This window comes from Ursus americanus, chromosome 16 (assembly GCF_024610735.1).
Source record: "Ursus americanus isolate L20-20 chromosome 16, mUrsAme1.1.p, whole genome shotgun sequence".
NCBI lineage: Eukaryota > Metazoa > Chordata > Mammalia > Carnivora > Ursidae > Ursus > Ursus americanus.
The window spans coordinates 12592447-12613632 of record NC_142142.1 but is presented as its reverse complement, the minus strand read 5'-3'; the positions used below and the strand labels follow the sequence as shown (position 1 = coordinate 12613632).

Below are 21186 nucleotides of genomic sequence, written 5' to 3'. Positions count from 1 at the left end.
CCTGCAGGGCTGTTGTTAAAGCAAATATAAAGTCCTCGGCGTGGTGCTGGGCACAGGGAAGTGCTCAATGAATCAGTCCCCTTCGATTTAGAAGCAAAGCCCTTGCCCTTAGGAACTTCCACTCTGGTGGTGGAGGCAGACATGTTGGTAAAAATGGTAAAAAATGCCTTTACATGGGTCTTTAAAAACTGGTCTCCCATTACCCCTGGTCTTCTCTTTCCTAGGCAGTGCTTGCGACCAACCTCCCTTGTAGCCCTGCAAGCCCCTACTCCTGCCCTCCAGGCTAGTGGATTTAATATGCTTTCAACCCAGGATGCCAAGAAATCCTGTTATTCAGGCAGCCAAGAAGAAACCCTAATCGATGGGATATTGACATCATGTGTGCAGGAAGAGGACCTGGGGGCAGGCAGAAATGGAGTTCTGGGGCTAGGAAGGTTCTGGAAGTGGAAAGAAAAACAGACTAGGAATGGCGAGTCTTACATTCTAGTGTGACCTTGGGCAAATTTTATTCTAGTCTTGCAACTCATTATGTGACCTTGAGCAAATCACATCATGAGCCTCTTTTCTGTTCTGTAAAATGGGGTAAGTGATATCAGGTTGAACCACATGAAAGCAAAGGAGCAGATATTGGCAATTTCATATCATTCTACCCGATACCTTTGCACCTGGCAGCTGGAAGCCCAGCAGTGGTGCCATTCTGTGAGGGCTGTGATCTCCGAGGCCAACCATGCAGCCTCCGTGCAGTCCGTGGCCTGGCCACTCCAGGCAAGCCCTGCCTACCTGCCCCCACTCCCACACAGGCAGTCTGAGGTCAGCTGTCACCATAGTCACCAACTAAAGCCACTCAATATCTTGGGTGCATTCATGCAAAAGGATTTTAGAGGCTTGGAGCTCACCTGACCTCATCACAAGCCACAGAAGGGAGGCAGGACCAGGCCTGATTTCCCTAGGGCACTCATGGGAAAGGGAGGATCAACATGGGAGAGGGACAGAGCCTTGACAGAGTGGGATAAGAACCTGTACTTGGTCTCCCTGGGGGAGGAAGCAGCAGACCGCCAGCATTCCTCAGGGGAGGGTGGATTATTCCTCTAGGCTCTGGACAGGAGATGGCCTGTCGACACTGGCTCTGACCCAGAGACAGCCGCCCCGCACCAAGCTCAGCAGCGTCCAGCAGCACACAGCGGCCGTGTCATCCCTTAGCAGAGCCCGCATGAAAAGCATGAGACCCAGGTTCTCTGCTTCTGAATCACCGGGTGACCTTGGTTGAGTCCTTGCCAGGCTCCTCAGCTTTTTCACCTGGAAAATGGGGACCATTTCAGCCCTGACAGGGAAAGGGACAAGGTATAAAAAAGATGAAGGCTGGGACAGTCATGAGTCTATTCTTGGGCCATCTGGCACCAAGTGGGGAAACAGACACTGTTAGGCAAGGAGACAAGCAGAAACACACTCCTGATCTCGCCAATTCTCCCGGTAATTTCATCCCTCACTGCCAACTTAGTATTTCCCCCTGAACTCCAGCAGCCCCCAAGATCAGCTCCTCTTTACTTCTTGCCTGGACTAGCGCGGTAGCCTTCTAACCCCATCTCCTCATTCCCTCCCTCAGTCCATCTTCCAACAGAGGTACGCAGAATAGAGTCCAGCCTTCGAATCTAGCCCAGGCACTATGCCCCATGGTGCCCACAGCCTTAAGGCAGGTGATCTTTCACCGTTCTGAGCCTCTGAGCCCCCAAATGGGAGATGACCACCTGACCACCCCTTAGCCTTTCCCACCCAATGCTGCTGCTCTTCCCCCAAGCCCTTGGCTTATATCTCTCATTGCTGGCATGACAGCCTGAGAGTCCCAGCAACACCCAGTCTGCTCCAGGGCACACAGTAAGCATATAGGAACATCACGATCTCTCCCCTGGAAGGCCCAGATCCCTTTATCTGTCCCTTTTGGATGACCCTCCACATTTCCACTGTGTATTGACAGATCTCTGTTCTTGCATGGTGAAGCCTGACTCATCTCCACCACCCCCAAAGCACCGCGTCTGTGTGTGTGTGTGTGTGTGTGTGTGTGTGTGTGTGTGTGTGCGTGTCCAATGCCCTGCTCCCCAATTCAGGCTTCCTCATCCCTCCCAGGTCTCTGTGACCCACCCTGCAAACACGGTCAGATTAATCTCCTGAGATGGTAAGTTCCATCTTGCCATGTCCTGCTCAGAACTCTCAAGGCTCCACAGCCCCTTCAGCATGAGATCTGAACTCCTGAGCTTGACATTCAAGCCCTTTCTGTGACACTTGGCTGATGGCGGGCACGGGTGGACGTGAACTTGACAAACACTGTTTGGTGACAAATCTGAAGGAATATGGGCAGTGGGCTTTTCCTGCTGGCCACCTTTTGGTGATGTCCTCTCTGCTGGGAAAGGCTTCTCCCTCTTCTGGCAAATTCTGACTCATCCTCCAAGGCCCAGGTCACATGCCCCCTCCTCTGGGAAGCCTTTCCTAACCCCCCTGCAGTCTAAGTCTCTGAGCTTCCCAAGGCCCTCTTTGCTTTTCTCATCCCTCAGCAGTGTCACTGGATTCTATGTCTATCTCCCTCACCAGGCTGGGACCTCCTTTGGAAGGAGGTCCAATCCCCTATCTGTGCCCAGTGCCCAGCACAGGACCAGGCACAGAGGTGAAGGAGTGCTAAGTGGCCAATGGGAGATATGTGACAGCAAGATGAGATAAAACTAAAGCTATCACCAGAAAAGCACCTTCCAGGGACTGGCCCAGTCACTGCCAGGTGGTCCTGCATATCCATAACCCTGACACTCAAACATTAGCCAAGAAAGTCCCTACAGAGGTCACTGGACAGGACTGAGTGAGGATTTAGCCATTTAGAAATGACTCAAACAACCAAAACTGAAGGAAAGGAAAGGAAAGGAAAGGAAAGGAAAGGAAAGGAAAGGAAAGGAAAGGAAAGGAAAGGAAGGAAAGGAAAGAAAAAGGAGAAAAAAAAAAAAAAAACCTGTCCCTGGTTATCCCTCAGGTCAAAAACTCACAGAATCTCATAGGACAGGGAGGGGGCTTCAGCACTCAACCCCTCCCTACTCCAGAGCACAGATGACCCTCCAAGCCCCAACTCAGCACCTAAGAGCTGAGGAGCCCATTTCTTCTCCTCTCTTATCCTCACATCCAGTCTACCTCCTCTGACTCCCCTGGGTGCCTGAGCCACCTGGGGAGCACTAGACTGTCCCTCTCGGCAACCCCCTACCCAGGTCTCTGGACAGCAGCATCTGTCTCTGAATTTTTTTAACTGAATTTCTTCTCCCCAAGGCAGCCCTGGGAAGGATCCCCTTGCTCTCCCACTGGGAGGCCCTTGTGTGGGCCACCAAATTGTCTGCTAGAAAGAAAGAAAGGGTTTTACTGGTAAAAAGCAACTGCTCTTTAACTGAAGCGGAACGGGAGGAGAGAGCATGTATTCCCTTCTCAGGAACCCACCACAATCACCCATCCCTTCTGGGGCCACCCCTCACATACTTAAGATAGCCACGTCCCCACCCCCACACCAGGCTTTCTGGAAGGGCGGGCACCAGGCTAACACAAGGAGTCTCAAGTCTTGTAGGGGGGTACGCCTGACCAAGCATGCTGAAAAGAGCAAAAGCCCATTCCAAGCGGTTGCAACCTCTTGGTCCCCCAGGTTATGCCCTATCTTAGCCCCACCCCTCCTTCCAGTTATACCGGTGCACTGGCACCCAGCCCAGGTGGGAGCTGCGGACCCCACGAAAGGCCGGTGAGCTTCATTGTATTGGGAGAGAGGGAGGGATCACCTCCAAACACAATTGATGAAGGAGGTGGAAGCCCAGAGAGGGGCAGCTACTCGCCCAAGGTCACACAGCGAGGCCCAAGATGCACCTAGACCTCCCTTCTCCCAGCCCCAAACTCTCAGAGCCCTTCGCGCGTGCCCAAGGCTCTCGAACCGCCCGGGTGCAGACACTCCCTCCCTACAACCTGCCCACACGCCCCCGGCCCCCTTACCTCTGGGACTTCGGTGGCCCCGGCCTCAGAGCCGGCTCCTGGGCGGGGCGCTCAGGCCTGGCAGGACTAGGCTAGGCCAGGCTAGGTCAGGGCGAGTCCTCTGCTCCCCCTGGAGTGGGGACGCCCTCCGCCAGGTCCCAGCCGGCAGGGATGCTGCATTCACTGCAAAGTCCAAACTCCCCACCCAGCTCTGCACAAGCTTGAACCCAGGGAGCCCGAGTCAGCCGCTCCGCCGCTGGGCTGCGGGGCTGCGGGACCAAGCGTGGGGAGTGGCGAGGTGCGGGAAACGGGGAGGAGCCGGAGCGGGGCCACCCCGCGAACCGCCACTCAGGCCGCGTCCCCTTTAAGGCCAGCCGGCCTGAGATCTGGAGGGGGCGAGGCGGGGAGCTGGAGGGCTCACTGCAATGCCTCCTGGGAGTTGGAGTTTGCTCTAAGCGTGCGGTGCCGCAAAGAGCCTAGGGAGAACTACAAATCCCGGAGCGCTGCGCGCGGCTTCCGCGCCGCCACGCCCCTAGGCTGGGCTCCGGCTCTCCTCCCCACCCTTGCAAAGCTGCGCTGGCCGCCCGTGGAGGGGAGGCTGCTGAGCGAGGGCAGGAGGTGGGTGCGGCGCGGCCGGGGTCGCGGGGCGCAGAGACAGCCGGTGAGGGGACGCGGGCCCACCTGGCACCTGTCCTACTATGAGAGGTCATCTTACCTACCTTAGCCTCGCCATTCTCATCTGTGCAATGGGGATGGCAACGCCAGAGGCTGCGGGGGAGGGGGCGATAATTGGGGAGAGGGGGCGGAGCTGGTGGAAGGAGTCTGATGGATGGGGAAGGTTGGAAAAGCCCGGATAAAGAGGGTCGACACCGTGGGAGGAGTCTGGTGGGTGGGGCAAGGAGGGGCGGAGTCTCTAGGTGAGGAGGAGAACTCGGGTGAGGTCGGAGAAGCGGGTGGCCAGGGCTGGGGAGTGAGTGCTGAAAAAGCCGATAAAGCAAGCCTAGGTTAGACTGGTTGGAATGGGCCAAAAAGCACTGGAGAAGGAGGGCCAGAGACACAAAGATGGAAAGGATCCTTCACGGCCTTGGGAAGCCCAGGGTCGGCCGCGCGCTAATATGGTTTGGGTACCGGGGTACCCGAGTGGGCAAACACCCGTGGATGCACAGAACACGTTCCTTCCCTTGTGATAGAAATAAAGAGACCATCCCTGAACTCAGTGCGTCACACACATGATCTCATTCAACTCTTATACACTGTAGAGGCATCACCGTATCTGCTTCCAGGAGTAGGGAGAAGTGAACTAAGTTGCCCAAAACTACTCAGGACTCCCGACTCTAAATGCCCTGCTTTATTTCCTGCAGTTCAAGGAGGCAGAGGTTTAATCTGGAGTGGATGGCAGGAAAGAAACAAGTTTAGATGTCTCGCCCTATGCAGGTTATGTGACAGGACCAGCTTCAACCCTTCTGAATGCCAGCCTGTAAGGCAACCCTCCTATGGACAGTGTGAGGATGAAATGAGGAGATGCATTTGAATTATATAAATTATAATGGTTGTGAGGAGCAGAAAGGTCATAAGGAAGAGAGTGGTTGAAATAGAGTGCTTGTGCCTGAGGAAAACCACAAGATGAAGCCTGAGAGTAAGCTGAGAGGATGAAAGAAAAATCTGGAAAGGGATGGGGGATGGTGGTGGTTGTTGGGAGTGTGCAAGAGGTAAGAGAATACTCTGCTGTGCCGATGGGCAAATCAGGTTGCCAGGTGAGGTGGCTTCCCTCCTCCAGCTCACCTTTCCCTGTGCTGTGCCTACTGGGCAGCTCCTTGCAGGATCCATATGTATCCCCTGAGTGTAGATGGCACCTTTTCCCACTACAGTGTGGGTTGTGGGGTAATGGAGCAGCCTGTAGGCTTCTTAGAGATATGAACTGGGCAAAACAGGGCTGAAGATACAGCTGTTGGGTGTGGGGAGGCCAGGAAGGGGAGGTGAAGGGCAGTGCTCCCATACAGTCCCCAGGGCTGTGAGCCAGTTTTTATCTTGGTGGATTGGGGTTGGGGGGGGGCAGCCTCGTCTGGTTTTACTGGGAAACACATTACTCACTCTGAGTATTGTCACCCTTAAAATCTACCCGGCCATATTCAATCTATCTCCTACACGGTGGGAATTCCTACATTTACTTTCAGGTGGTCACCTGGGCCTTGCCATAGATCCCAAATTGAAACTTGAAGAAAGTATTTTAAAATAAAAATATTTTAAAATTCGGGAGATGTTAATAACTGCCCCCCCCCCATTGGTAGGTGTAGTCCGGGGTGAGGAAAATGGATCTGACTAAGCAGGGGAAGAAATTTCTTCCCCTTCCCCTACTCTGCTTCAGGAGATAACAGAGAGGGGAGATCCCAGCCCCGACAGGATGGCCAGGCACCCATCTACTCAGTAAAGCAGGCTTTGGTAAGGGGTGAAAATAAAATGCTCTGGAAATGTAGAGAAGGAAGGAAGGAATTCCGGCTGAAGGGCCTGGTAGATGAATGGGATTTTTCCTTCAAAGTGCAGGCAGAAGGGATGGCAGGTACCAAACTGCAGAGCTAGGAGAGGGCCGGCATGGTTGGTCTCTAAAGTACGGGTAATAATAGGATCTGCTTCATCTATGAACTCAACAGACGTAAAGTGCCTAGCATAGGAATAACTGCTCAAAAATGTCAGCCGTTATCATTACTGCTGAAGTTACAGTCACCATCTATCCAGGAATTGGCCCAGGCCCACACAGCTAGTGAAGTGGCAGAGCCTGATTCAAACACAGGCCCGGGTGATGCCAAACCCCTCCAGTTCTTTTTGCCCATCCTCATCTCTGAGGCCCAGAATGGGCCCCTCTTGGTCAACGTTCTCGGTGAGCTGTAACAGGAGTTTCTTTCTTGCCGTAGTAGCAGAGACCCTGGGTTTGGGAGGAGGCAGGGGAAGCAAGGCCTGGACAGCCATCTTCTCCCAGCCTGGATCCCAGCACAGAGACAGGCAGGCCTCTCGTTGTGCTTTCTGTGAGTGGTGGTTCTATGGAGAGAGACCACTCAGGTTTAAATTCTACCTCCTCCCCAACTGTGGGCTCTTTTAGCTTCGCCCTAGTTCGCTACCTCATCCTCCAAAGCACAGCAGTACGTGGAGAGGAGAATGACCAGATTATAATGCTTCTTGGGAGTGGTAATAACAAACCTGTTTATTGAATGTGGCTATTTATTGGGGTCCGGCACTGTGGCTGGAATTTTACATCTGTAGTCCTATGAGGGGAGCATTCTTTTCTTCCCCCTTTCAAAATAAATATATTTTTAGAATTTTCAAGGCTACAGAAAAGTTTAAAGAGTGGCCTTTCACTTAGCTGCACCAATTCACCCTTCGCTGATTGTGCTTTTACACACACACACACACACACACACACACCTTTTTGCTGAACTACGTAAAAGTTACAGATGTCTTGATACCTGTCCCCTAAATTCTTCAGCATGTGTCCTAATTACAGAATTCTCTGACATGACCATAATACCATTCTCATACCTGAGAAAATTTGAAAGAAGTCAATATTATCTAATAAACAGTGGGTACTCAAATTTCTTCAACTGCCAAAATATATCTTATGTAGTTTTTTTTACCAGATGCTGTCAAGATTCATGTGTCATATTTAGTTCTATCTCTTTAAGCATCTCATTTAATCTAGAAAGCCTCCTCAACCTATGTAAATTTGTGTTTGATTCTTTTATCAATGATCAGATTCGGGATTTTTTTTCTTTCTCACAATGCTGTGTACTTACTGCATCACATCAGAAAGCGTATGGTATCAGGGTTCTTCTGTCCATGAATGCTGAATTTGATTGTTGGTTAAGGTCACGACTGCCTGATCTCTCCATCTCTGTAATTTTCGAGACTGTCGAAATTGTGTGTTCTCTGTACCTCTCACTACATCCATTGATGATCCTTGCCCGAATTGCAACACTGAGGGTTGCAAAATGGTGATTTTCTAATTATGCCATTCTTTCTGTATTTATTGGCTGGTATTCTTTGTTATAGAATAATTTTTTCTTTTTTTTTTTATTAAAGATTTTTATTTATTTATTTATTTGACATAGAGACAGCCAGTGAGAGAGGGAACACAAGCAGGGGGAGTGGGAGAGGAAGAAGCAGGCTCCCGGTGGAAGAGCCTGATGTGGGGCTCGATCCCAGAACGCTGGGATCACGCCCTGAGCTGAAGGCAGACGCTTAACGACTGTGCTACCCAGGAGCCCCTAGAATAATTTTTTCCTCTGTGTTTGTGTCTTTCTCACTCTCCTCTCCCTGTCTTTTTTCTTTTTGGGGTGACATAGACTCATGATTTTTTTTTTTAATTCAGTGTGTAATATAGCCCATTATCATCTTCAATCTTTTTTGGTACTCAGATTATTCCAAAGTTGGCCAAGGAGAGTCCCTTCAGGGCAGCTCCTGTGTCGTGTTGTGTTTTGTTTTAATTGAGACATAAATCACATATAATGATTTGATATATGTATATATTGTGAAATTATTACCATGATAAGTTTAGTTACCATCCACCACAACACGTAGTTACAAAAATAGTGGGTTTTTTTCTTTTGATGAGAACTTTTAAGATCTCCTGTGTTCTTCTGACAGGATCTCATTAATCTTTGATTGCTTCTTTGCCATCTGGCAAGAGCTGTCCCAGGCTTGCCTTGCACTTTTTCTGTCAAAGTCCTGGAATCATTGATTTCCCCAGGAAACCCTGGTTTCTTTTTGTAGGAGATAACATTTAGAAACCAAGATCTGGGGCCAGGTGTGCTCATTGCTACTGGAATCATTTCTGGGCTCTTTGAGCAGAGCTAAGAATTGATGAACGGATGAATGGGCAGGTAGAGAAATAATTATCGGTAGATTTACTGTTGTTGCATGTGGTCCTCACTGTGTAGAAGGAATAGATTGCATGGCAAGTAGTGTCATTATAGAAGCCCAGTGGGCAGTACTGTAGGAAATTGCACAGAAAGTTCATGCCTATGCCAGGACTCCATGAATGTACAGACTATTGGCTAAAACCTCTGTGGCTGGGTTCAGTCTCTTGCTCAAGACCCAGATTAGAGAAGAACCCAGGCTGCCTCCAAAGGACTGGTTCTCTGAAGAATGTCCAAGCCCAGAACCTCCTCCAGGTCATGACTCAGAAGTCAAGGATGTATATGAAGCCCTGGGCCAGGGATTTATTTTCTCTGCATTGGTGAAATAAAAATAATGTGATCTGTCCTGCCAGGATCTCAGAGTTATTGTTGTAAGGAGATAGATATATGTATGTGTGTGTGTATAATTGCTAATCAGTCTTTTCAACACACGTATTACAAAGTTCCTTCTCTTTTTTATTGTTTTAATACCACAGTTTGAAATGTCACTGCGTTATAGTCCTTTTTAATGCATTACTAGTAGTTACTAGTTATCTTAACTAGCATTTAAGGTAGTTACTCTTTGAAATATTCTTTCAGGTTATCACTCGTCAATTCTATCAAAGTTAAGATTTCAGTCTTTCTTTTCTTTTATTTAAATTCAAATAATTAGCATATAATGTGTTATTGGTTTCAGAGGTAGAGGTCTGTGATTCATCAGTCTTATATAATACCCAGTGCTCATTACATCATGTGCTCTCCTTACTGCCCATCACCCAGTTACCCCACCCTCCCCTTCCCTCCAGCAACCCTCAGTTTAAGAGTCTCTTATGGTTTGTCCCCCTCTCTGATTTCATCTTGTTTTATTTTTTTCTCTCTTCCCTATGATCCTCTCTTTTGTTTCTTAAAACATGAGTGAGATAATATGATAATTGTCTTTCTGTGATTGACTTATTTCGCTTAGCATAATACCCTCTAGTTCCATCCATGTCGTTGCAAACGGCAAGATTTCATTTTTTGATGGCTGAGTACTATTCCATTGTGTATATATACCATATCTTCTTTATCCATTCATGTGTCGATGGACATCTGGGCTCTTTCCATAGTTTGGCTATTGTGGACATTGCTGCTATAAATATTGGGGTGCAGGCCCCTTTGGATCACTACATTTGTATCTTTGGGGTAAATACCTAGGAGTACAATTGCTGATTGTAGGGTAGCTCTATTTTCAACTTTTTGAGGAACCTCCATACAGTTTTCCAGAGTGGTTGTTAATCTTTTTTTTTTTTAATCCTTGGGAAAAAAATACTATTGGGATTTGGATAAGGATAACATAACAACTGTAGTTAATTTTAGAACAACTTTAAGATATGTCATCTCCGAAGAATTACAGGTGTCTTTTCAAACCCTATTTATGCTTCCTAATAAAATATTACGGCTTGTATTACTGGAGGGGGCACAGGCTCTGGAGAGAGACCTCGTTTGGAATTCTAGCTCTGCTACCCACAGCTGTGTGATCTTAAGCAGCTATCCTCACTACTCGGTGCTTCAGTTTTATAACCGTAAAAATTGGGGTGATACTCATACCTACCTCACAGCATCAGTTTGGTATTTTAATGAAACCATCTCTAGAAAAATGCCTCACGTAGCTCAGGGCATGTGCTCGGTTCTCAGGAGATGTTGCTTCTCCACGCCTTGGTCTTTATGTAGGTCAGAATCAAATTGAGATGGCAAGTGTAAGATAACCTGGTAAGAGGTAGGAAGGGCACAAGTGCCAGATCTCTCCACGGCCTTTATTCACAGCACGGACTTTGCCGTTAGACAGGCCTAGACTTGGATCCTGGCCCTGTCACTGTTCGGGTCAAGTTCCCTCCCTCTTAGAGCCTGAGGTTCTCATCTGTAAAGTGGAGATAATACTTCCCTTGAAGGAGCAGTACGGGGCTTAAATGAGCTAATATGTGTAGCACAGCTAGAGGGGGTATGGTACTCAGCGAGCATTAGCTGTGTCCTTCATGAGCCCCCGCAGGGACAGGTGGGTGCCAGGACAGAGTTTTAAAGTAGGACTCTAGAGCCATGTTGGCTGCCCTGCCTTACAGGACATCTGCTCTCAAAGAATTCTATTTTATGTGTCACAGAAATGTAGAGGTTGCACCCGGGTGATTTTCAGGCCCCAGACTGGAATTGCCCTTCACACGGCACCAGGCGGGGACTCAGGAGGCCCTCCCATTTGGGCCACAGACCTATTTCAGGGAGGACAGAATTCCAGCAGCAACTGCAAGTCCCTAGGCCCCCTGGCCTTCCCACCCCAGTCAGATGGTCCGACGATCAGCAGGGCATAATTTCCTGGTCTGACACTAGTCTTTTTTTTTTTTTTTTTTCCAAAAGGGAAATAGGGCTGATCTTTTTCTTGGTTCTTTTCAAGTCGAGAGGCAGACTTGGAAAGTCTCCTGCTTCCGAAAAAATTACTCATTCCGAAGCAGTGGTATGATTTCTTTTATGTGTTTCCTGGTTCAGTTTGCATTCTCATCCATCTTTTTTTTTTTTTTTAAGATTTTATTTATTTATTTGAGAGAGAGGGAGCACAGCAGGGGGTAGGCGCAGAGGGAGAAGGAGAAGCAGACCCCCTGCTGAGCGGGGAGTCCTATGCAGGGCTCCACCGCAGGACCCTGGGATCCTGACCTGAGCTGAAGGCAGAAGCTTAACTGACTGAGCCATCCAGGCGCCCCTCTCATCCTTCTTTTCTAATGTGGCTTTGAAAAACCTGGCTTTTGTGTTCCACAGTTTGTCATTAGACATCATCCGCTGCTGTTGAAATAGGAGGGGTTGGGTCTCTCAGTGGACTTGCCCTGTGTCAGCCATGGAGGCGCTCTGGGCCATCCTCGGGTCCTGTCCCCATGTCCTTTGATGGGAATGGGCAGAGCCCAGGCTGGCAGCGGACTAGCCAACCCAAGGACCCTACCATCTGGTCTGGACAGAGAATAGGGAGTGTGCATCTCTCACTCACGTTGAGACCCCGTGGCAGGAAGGAGGAATGATCAGAAGCATTGGACCCACACACAACTGGATTCAGATCCCAGCTCCTCCAATGACTCTTAAACTTTCTGAGCCTCATCTGTCAAACGGAGGTAACAGTCTCTATCTCACAGGATGCTTGCGACGACATCAAATGAGAGAATGCATGTCCAGCATTTAACACAATAGTATCATCGTCTATACTTTTCTATGTATTTTTATTACAAATAAAATGCTCCCAAGTGTGAAATGAAGTTCCTAACGTAGTGAGAGCAGGAGATGTGCACTCGGTAAGTGGTAGCCATCCTGCCAAGCAAGCCGCAGGGCAGCGTTCCTAAGGCTGCTTTGCAGAGTCTCAAACTTGTTTGAAGCTAGTACAGCCTTTTGTCACTATTACAAGTCTTTGCAGCCTGAGTGGGCCAAGGATGGGTTCTCTGCGAGCTGGCCGTGTGTCCTGAGCAAGTCACCAGTCTCTCCGAGTCCCGCTTTGATATCTGCCAAATGGAGAATGATGCTTACTTTTAGCGTTGCTGTAAGAATTTTTAAAGCTGGTGAGTGTAAAGGCCTTGGATGTAGTAAAACACTCAGTAAATGTTCATTCCTTCTCTGTCTCAGTCCATCCCTGCTGCCTACCCCTCCCCCATCACCATGTCACCAGCACCCACTGTGTGCTAGGCAGTGCCCCTGCAGGGACGTGAGATGTGTCATTGCTTTCAAGGAGATCACAACCTGGGCCGTGGTTTTCAAAAATATTTTTTATCACAACCCCCAGTATGAAGATACACTTTATATCACCATCCAGTTCATACACAAATAAACTGAAACAAAAGTTTCCCAACAGTATATGTAGCTGGTCACAACCCACTGTATGATTTCATGACATAATCAGGCTCTTGATTCTTTTTCCAGTTTATGAAGTCATTTACATTGAGTAAAATTCACCCTTTTGAGGTCTACAGTTAAATTAATTTTTAGAACCTTTTTTTTTTTTTAAATAGGCTCCATGCCCACATGGAGCTTGAACTCACTGAATTTTTAGAACCTTTATAACAGTCATCTGACTACCCCCACATCAAGACACAGACTATTTCCATCACTCTAAAATATCCCCTCATGCCTCTTTGTAGCCAGTTTCTTCCCCAGTCCAGGCTGGAGCAATCACAGCTCTTGATTGCTGTCTTTACAGTTTTGCCTTTTTCAGAACGTTACGTAAGTAGGATCACCTACCGTGTAACCTTTTGAGGCTGGCTTCTTTTACTTCACATAACGCTTTTGAGACGCTTCTGTTGCGGCATATGTCTGGAGCTAATCCCTTTGTGTTCCTGAGACAGTCCATCGTATGGTTGTACCACAGTTTGTTTACCATTTCCATTTCAGTTGTTTCCAGATTTGGGCAATTATGAATAGAGCTGCTAGACTTATCCAGGGGCAGGTTCTTGCATGGACCTATGTCTTCATTTCTCTGGGCACATAACTAGGAGCAGGATGGCTGGGTCATGTGGAAACCACATGTCAAACTGCCTTCCACAGTTCTTGTACCATGTCGCCCTCTCACCAGCAACACATGTGCGTGTCCATCGCTCTGTGTAGTCAGAAGCATGTGGTGTTGTTACGTTTTTTACTGGAGCCATTTTAATAGGCTTATAATGGTATCTAATTGTGGCGTTAATTTTCATGTCTCTCATGATTACTGCTTTTGAGCCTTTTTCATGTGATTATTTGTCATCTGTATATCTTCTTTGGTGAAATATTTGTTCAGATCGTCTGCCTGTTTTTTCATTGGGTTGTCAGTTTTCTTCTGAGATTTGAGAGTTCTTTATATGTTCTGGTTAACAGTCCTTTATCAGATCTATGTTCCGCAAATATTTTCTCCCAGTTCATCTTATTTCCATTTTCTTAACAGTGTCTTTTGAAATGAAAATTTTCCTTTGGATGAAGTCTAGTTTGTCAGTTTTTTTTTTTTTATGGTTTGTGCCTTTTGGGTCCCAGCCAAGAAATCTTTGCCTAACCCAAAGTCACAAAGATTTTCTCCTGGAAGTTTTAAAGTTTTCAAAAGATCTTACATTTAGGTCCATGATCTGTTTGGAGTTAATTTTTCCTACATGGTCTGAGAATGTGGGTCGAGGTTCTTTTTTTGCATGTGGATGTCCAGTGATCTGCATCTTGTTAAAGTGAGGGAGGAGGGCCATGTTCATAACGTGATAGATTGGTGGGCACCACCAGGGGGACTGTGCAAAGGGCCAGGAAGCCCCAAGAGGAGAGCTCCTGGGGACAGCCTTACAGAGGCAGTGACTCACAGGTGGGGCCATAAAGGTTGACAGCAGAGAAGGTGGAGAAGGGTGGTGTAGGGAGAGCAAAGGCAGGGGAGGTGACAGTGTGAGGATGTGTGCAGGGGTATCTGGAGTGCCCAAGCATAGAATGGGGGGGGGGCTGGAGGTGAGCCTGGAAGGGGAAGGTGGTATGGGCAGGTAGTGCTTCAGGAAGACTGAAATGGAAGGTGGAGAGAAAGAAGGCAGGGCACCAAATGAGGATGGAAGGAAAGTGGCAGCGAGGCCAGAGCTCTGGGAGTAGCTTTAGGGATGGGTTCGAGGAGAAAATGAGAAAAATTTTAGGGATGAAAAGTCAGAGCTGCCTCCCAGGTCTTGGGCTCAGGCATTTGGGTGGCCGAGAAGAGTTCACTGCGGGTCTGGGGGAAGAGAAATTCTGCGTTAGGCCTTCTGGTACCCGTGGGGTACCATCCAGGGGGAGATGTCCAGGAGACCGCTGAGTGCACCCAGGGGGCTGTAGCTCAGTGAGGATGGTCCATCCCCACCTGAGCACGAAGCAGACTCAGGAAGCTTCTCAGCGCCCCGCAGGTGGCCAGTTCTGTCTTCACGTGTGATTGTGCCTTCTGCACCGGGGCCTGTGCACGTGTGATGGTGGACACGATGGTTCTGCCCCTAGAGAATAGGCGCTTGGAGGAGCTCTGTGACTTGTGGGCACCGGGAGAATACCACAGAGAGCACCCTAGCCTGGGGGCGGGGTGGTCAGGAGACCTGGCATCTACCCAGCCTCCCCCCCATCTGCCGGCGCAACCCTCTCCCCAGATGATGACAGGATGGCAGGTGCTCTGCTGCTTTTGCAAGCAGAGAAAGAGGAGTTTGGGTGCCCACCCAAGAGCCTCCAGATATGCCCTCTGGCTCCTGACTGTCTCCCCCACCCCCAGTGCTCTGAGCTCTTCAGCACTGACGTACAGAGGAGATACGGGGTCTGCGGCCCACAGAACCATCAGCAAAGACAGCCCAGCCTCTCTGACGCCTGAGTCTGCTCTTCCCATAGAGCTGAGCCACTTCGCAGAGGCTGGGCCTTAAGGAGAAAGAGAGACTGAAAACTAAAATATGCAAATTACCTTCTAGAAAGAAAGGAAGATTCTGGAATGAGGAAGGGGTGGCCCTGGGTCCTGGGTCCGTCTCCTGCCTGGGCCCTCTGGAGAGCGAACTGACCAGACTCAGCCCTGAGCCAAACATCTCCCCCGCAGCTGCACGTCTCCACACAGCAGCCACCCCTCCCTCAGCCCCTCGCCACACCCCTTCTGTTGGACTTCCCCACCGTCTCTCAGCCCATCTGCTCCAGGCTTCTGCTGCCGATTTTGCAACTTCATCATGGCTTGTTTCTCTTCAGGCACTCCAGATGGTTAATGCCTTTCTGCAGTATCAAGGTGCCCCGTGAGATGGGGGAGGAATCATGAGGCGACCCCCCAGACAGTTGGGTGGGGCAGGTCTGTCTGCCAGCATGGCCTCGTCTTCTGGCAAGAGTCTCCATCCTCTGCAGTAAGGGGGTCTTAGTGCGGCCAGCCTCAGAAGGCAGGCATGGTGAGGGCGAGAAGTCCTCTGACCTCTTCGCCACCCTTGCTGGGCGACTTTGGGGGTGGTCCTGCCTCAGACCTCTGTTTTCCCATCTGGACAGTAAGGATGCCAGGATTCATTTCTTTTTTTTTTTTTTTTTTAAAGATTTTATTTATTTATTCGACAGAGATAGAGACAGCCAGCGAGATAGAGAGAGAGAGAGAGAGGGAACACAAGCAGGGGGAGTGGGAGAGGAAGAAGCAGGCTCATAGCGGAGGAGCCTGATGTGGGGCTCGATCCCATAACGCTGGGATCACGCCCTGAGCCGAAGGCAGACGCCCAACCGCTGTGCCACGCAGGCGCCCCCAGGATTCATTTCTGACCTACTTCCACAGCTGTTGGTCCGTCCCCCTTGTCACTGCACACTCACTACCTCTTGTCTTGGTGTCCTCGCCAGCTGGGCTCTTCTCGAGGGCAGCCAGGGGCCATGTCTTCTCTGTGCCCCTCGGGCCCAGCATCAGGGAAGGATTGCTTAATCTGTTCCACAGGTGGGATCTTGGGAAAGTATCATGTAGGAAGCTGAGAGGGGACATCCCCTGCTTTCGAGAACCTTAAAGAGAAGTTAGACTCCAAGACTTCAGGTCGAAGGAGACTCACCAGCCTTAGACGCTGGAGGCTTTGTTAAAGATCTGGCAAAGGGTGCTCAGTGCCGAGCCCCACATTTGCACTGAAACGTAAAGGTTTCAGAGGAGGCAGGCTGCCCTCATGATGGGAAAGGGCGGGCCACCAGGAGCCCAGTGCATCTTATAGCGAGGTTACAGGAGGATGAGAGTCCAAGAAAGGGTGTCAGAGCCCAGAGGGCCGAGTGGCCCGTTGTAAGCCTGGGAGATAGATGGAAATGGCACTAATCATAGCTAGTCATCATAAATGCCTTGAGATAGAAAAATAATAAGAAGGCATCATTGGTACAGCAGGAAGAGTGCTGGGCTTGAAGACAGCAATCTCAGAGCATTTGCTAGGTACTTAGAATGTACCAGTATTTGGCTAGCAAGCATTTACATATTTTTCTCCTTCATATAAAGGGACCTGGGTTTGAATCCTGGCATGGCCCTTCACGTCTCTCGGCGTGGGGAATGAATCCTGACAGTGTTCCTCGTCTGCATGATAGGGACAGATGGTGGTATCACCTATGTCAAAAGTTGTATGACCGTTACATAAACAAATGTGTGTAAGAGCAGGTGACAGAGCATCCAATCCCAGCACATTTTTTTTTTCATTCCTTAGAACAGTGGTTCTCTGTCTTAACATTTAGAATCACCAAGGGTGCTTTTAAAAAAAATACCAATGCTGGAATATTAAAGACCAATTACAACCATCTCTGGAGGGTAGGACCCACGCTTTGTTTTTTCTTTTCCTTTTTTTTTTTTAAACTCCCTAGTGAACCTGATATGCTTTAGACAGTGTGGTAATTATCAACCGTCCATTTGTTCAATATTAATTCATTCCAACCTCTAGGACTGTAGGCTTGATCTACAATGAGGAGTTGAGAGCTATGCACACACAGATGTTAGGGACTGAATGCTTGTGTCCCCCCAAGCTCCTGTGTTGAAATCCTCATCCCCACTGTGATGGTATGAGGAGGTAGGACATTTGGGAGGTGATTAGGCTATGAGGGTTGAGCCCTCATGAACAGGATTAATGCCTTTATTAAAGAGACTCCAGAGAGCTCGCTTGCCCCTTCTGTTACATTAGGACACAGTGAGAAGATGGCCCTTACCAGACACCAAATCTGCCTACACCTTAATCTTGGGCTTTCCAGTGTCCAGAACTGAGAGATAAATGCTTAAGCCATCTGGTCTATGGTATTCTTTTATACCAGCCCCAACAGACTAAGACCCCAGATAGGGTTGGGTAATTTCTCACTTTTCTCCTTGCCCAGGACTACTTTCCAGCACCCCAGCGTCCTGCCATGTCTGACCCCATCACCCTGAACGTTGGGGGGAAGCTCTATACGACCTCACTGGCCACCTTGACCAGCTTCCCCGACTCCATGCTGGGCGCCATGTTCAGTGGGAAGATGCCCACCAAGAGGGATAGCCAGGGCAACTGCTTCATTGACCGCGACGGCAAAGTGTTCCGCTACATCCTCAACTTCCTGCGGACCTCCCACTTGGACTTGCCTGAGGACTTCCAGGAGATGGGCCTGCTCCGAAGGGAGGCTGACTTCTACCAGGTGCAGCCCCTGATTGAGGCACTGCAGGAGAAGGAGGTGGAGCTTTCCAAGGCCGAGAAGAATGCCATGCTCAACATCACCCTGAACCAACGTGTGCAAACAGTCCACTTCACCGTGCGGGAGGCACCTCAGATCTACAGCCTCTCCTCCTCCAGCATGGAGGTCTTCAACGCCAACATCTTCAGTACTTCTTGCCTCTTCCTCAAGCTCCTGGGCTCCAAGCTCTTCTACTGCTCCAATGGCAATCTCTCCTCCATCACCAGCCACTTGCAGGACCCCAACCACCTGACTCTGGACTGGGTGGCAAATGTGGAGGGCCTGCCAGAGGAGGAGTACACGAAGCAGAACCTCAAGAGGCTCTGGGTGGTGCCGGCCAACAAGCAGATCAACAGCTTCCAGGTCTTCGTGGAAGAGGTGCTGAAAATCGCTCTGAGTGACGGCTTCTGCATCGATTCTTCTCACCCACACGCTGTGGATTTTATGAACAATAAGATTATTCGATTAATACGGTACAGGTAAAAGGACCCCAGCAGCACTGGAGGGGGGGCTCCCAAGAAGCTCCACGTCAGCCACGATCTTGGAGAGTGTCTCGCCAGTGGTGGGAGGCAGGGCGCTACACTAATCTATTAACCGCATAGCAGGACTTGATTCCCCCCACAATGCAGTCTCCCTATAGGGATCCATGTGTCCTCTCAACAGAGCCACCTTTTTCCTTGCCACTTTGAGCTAGAGATGGGCAGTTTGTCACGACAGGTGAAGTGTCTGCCGGTGTGTCTGAAAGGCCACAGGAGGGCTTCCTGGCTACAGAGGAATGGCGGGTTCTTCACAGGCACTGGCTCTCTCTGTACCACCAGGCAGTAGCCCTCTGTGAAGGGAGCCCCCAGTGGAGGGGAAGGGTGCAAACAGGAGGCTCCGCTCAGTTCTCCAGGAGTAGAGTCACCAGAGAGTCCCACCCTGCCTGCTCCTCTGTCCCGAGGAAGCAGCCGGGACTTGGACTTGTTCGCCCAGAGGCAGCCATGTTTGGCCGGCTTGGAAGTGCAGTAGGACTTCAGAGCAGCGTTTTTGGCTCCCACTGTGGCGGGGAGAGATCTAAGCTGTGGCACGGCCAAGAGGAGCGAGTGTCCAAGCAAGGTTCAGAAGATGGGGATATCCCTCTTGACTGGGCCAAATGTAGACAGTTGGGGATTTCTCACTTCAGAAATGAGCTGCTGTCCCTATGAAGATTTTAGAGTATCTGGAGCCGGTGCGGTGAAAGGCATTTCACAATGGGGACCGTTTTGTGACTTTTGTAATCCTTTTCCCCAAGAATTTGAAGTATCATTGAAACAGGTCATTTTAAACAAATAATATTATGGACTCTCAGGGTTTGGAAAATAATCCAATGGTCGCTTTGTCCTCCCCGGCCCCCAGCACACCCCAGCCCATTCGGGGCAGAGTGCCTCTCCCACGCATCTTCAAGTAATCCCATATCCCTGCTTGCATACTTCCAGCAACGGGAAGCTCGTCATGCCCGGGGCAGTCCCTGCCAGGGTTGGCCAGTGCTGGCTGTTAAAAAGCCCTTCCTTACCTCAAACCAAAATCTGTCCTTCCACTCCCATTTTCTAGTCTTGGTTCTAAACCTTCCTTCTCACCCAAATATTTACTTTCTCTTTCAAAATAGTCACCCTTATTAAGAAGCCAGACACTTATCCTAACAATATTATTACTTGGCATTAGGATTCCCCCTGGGATTTGTCTTCAGAACCAGGGTCACCGCCCTGCCATCCCTTGTAAATCAGCCCCATTTTTTGATGGCTTTGCTTTGTTTGTGACCCTCATTCCACCTACCTTCTCACCAGCCATGGCTCTGCATAGCTTTTGACCACCTCCTGTTGAAGGATGAAAATTTGCCACCCCAAGAAAGTGTTGCCAGAGGAAGGAGACCAGGGGCTCACAGGGCAGTGTGCAGCAAGGAGTCTGGGACTGGGCTGAACCATAGCACTGCTCTTGGAGGAAGTGTCCAGTCCCTACAACACTGCTCTGAAAGAAGTGACCTTCCCCTGTGGTACTGTTTCTGGTCATAACCAGCCTGTGGACCTCCTTGGGGGAAGGTCCAGGGCAAGACACACCAAGCCACCACTTCCCAGGAGGTGAGGAACAGTGCAGGCCTCAAAACTGCACATTATGATCCATCCCTGGAGTATGGCCTTGGAAGTCCCACAGTCTTCCCCATTGGGCAGAGGCCTTCAGACAAAACCAGGGAAGCCTAGTGACACAGTCCCCCACAGGAGATGGGCTGAGGAAGGTACTTCCCGTAGTTACACCCTGGGAGTAGGGAGCCAGTGTGCTGGGCTGTGGGCAAGGCTGCCTCTGTTAGGGAATAAAAGCCTTTTCCCCCAGGAGTCCCCAGTGGGACCCAGGCCAAGGCCAAGAAGGTCACTCAGGAGAACCCAGGTCAGAACAGACAGCAGAAACTGTGACAACAAAACAGTTGAAGGAAGAAATCTTGTAAATCACCGCTGCCCTTTCTTCCTCCATAAAAAGTCTCTCTCTCCATCTTTTCGGTGCTTCTTAATTCACGCAGCTTGACGTTAGAGAAAGTAAAGAATCTGTGAAGCCACTAATGTGCTGTGTGACTTTGTGCAAGTCACTCACCTCACTGAGCCACCTCCATTTCTGCGTCTGTGAAATGGGCATAACAGTAATACGTAACCCTACCTACCTCACAGGGCTGTTGTGAGGATCAAACAAAATAACGTATGTGAGACTACAGTGTACGTGATAAATGGTGTTGCTATTTCGTGTCTGCTTCTAAGGGGGAAAAACCCCTGGCCTTGGAATCAAGCTGACCTGAATGAGTTCTGGCTTCCATCGCCTGCTGTGTGACCTGGGACCAGTCACGGGGCCACTCTGATTTGTTTCCTCCTGGGGTAACAACCCCACCTCCCAGTGTTATGAGACTTCCATGAGCTGGTGGCTGTGGCAATTCCTAGCGAGGCCTGGCACCTAGGAACTCCGTAAATGCTTGCTCCTTCGGGACGTAATCGTGATGCGCCGCCGTGCCAGGAGCACCCCGAGAGCACAACTCAGCAGGCCTGCCTAGAGCATTTGGTGTGTGGGCCCTGAGGATGCGAACGGCCACAAATAAGTTCAGTCTGGAAAAGGCTTAGAGAACCACAGATGTGCTGTGGGAACTTGGGGAAAGTGAGCTCAGTTCTCACAAAGGGCCTGATGGAAGGCCAAGTTGGGCCTTTAAGTGTAGGTTGGGTTGGGA

General features: G+C 49.7%; 2 protein-coding genes across 4 annotated transcripts in view; one reads left to right on the top strand and one right to left on the bottom strand.

Annotated features, from left to right (window-relative positions):
- USP35 (ubiquitin specific peptidase 35) overlaps positions 1-4336 on the bottom strand; it is a 51817-nt gene extending 47481 nt beyond the window's left edge. The window contains exons 1-2 of one of the 3 annotated variants that reach the window (XM_087868186.1): positions 4000-4336; positions 1018-1296 (exon numbers count right to left, since the gene is read on the bottom strand). In XM_087868186.1, coding sequence (XP_087724312.1) covers positions 1018-1062 — 45 coding nt within the window. In that variant the 5' untranslated portion in view covers positions 1063-1296; positions 4000-4336. The remainder of the gene's footprint in view (positions 1-1017; positions 1297-3999) is intronic. The other 2 variants (XM_087868184.1, XM_045816260.2) reach the window with 2 other exon arrangements.
- Positions 4337-4534: 198 nt separating this feature from the next.
- On the top strand, positions 4535-20684 carry KCTD21 (potassium channel tetramerization domain containing 21). Its single transcript, XM_045816270.2, has 2 exons — positions 4535-4596; positions 17640-20684. Exon 2 carries the CDS (start codon positions 17670-17672, stop codon positions 18450-18452), a length of 783 nt encoding a protein of 260 aa, XP_045672226.1. The 5' UTR covers positions 4535-4596; positions 17640-17669; the 3' UTR covers positions 18453-20684.
- Positions 20685-21186: the final 502 nt, after the last annotated feature.

What these genes read in the sequence shown, in the direction of transcription:
- KCTD21 (XM_045816270.2), top strand. Translation starts at nt 17,670, where the DNA reads ATGTCTGACCCCATCACCCTGAACGTTGGGGGGAAGCTCTATACGACC.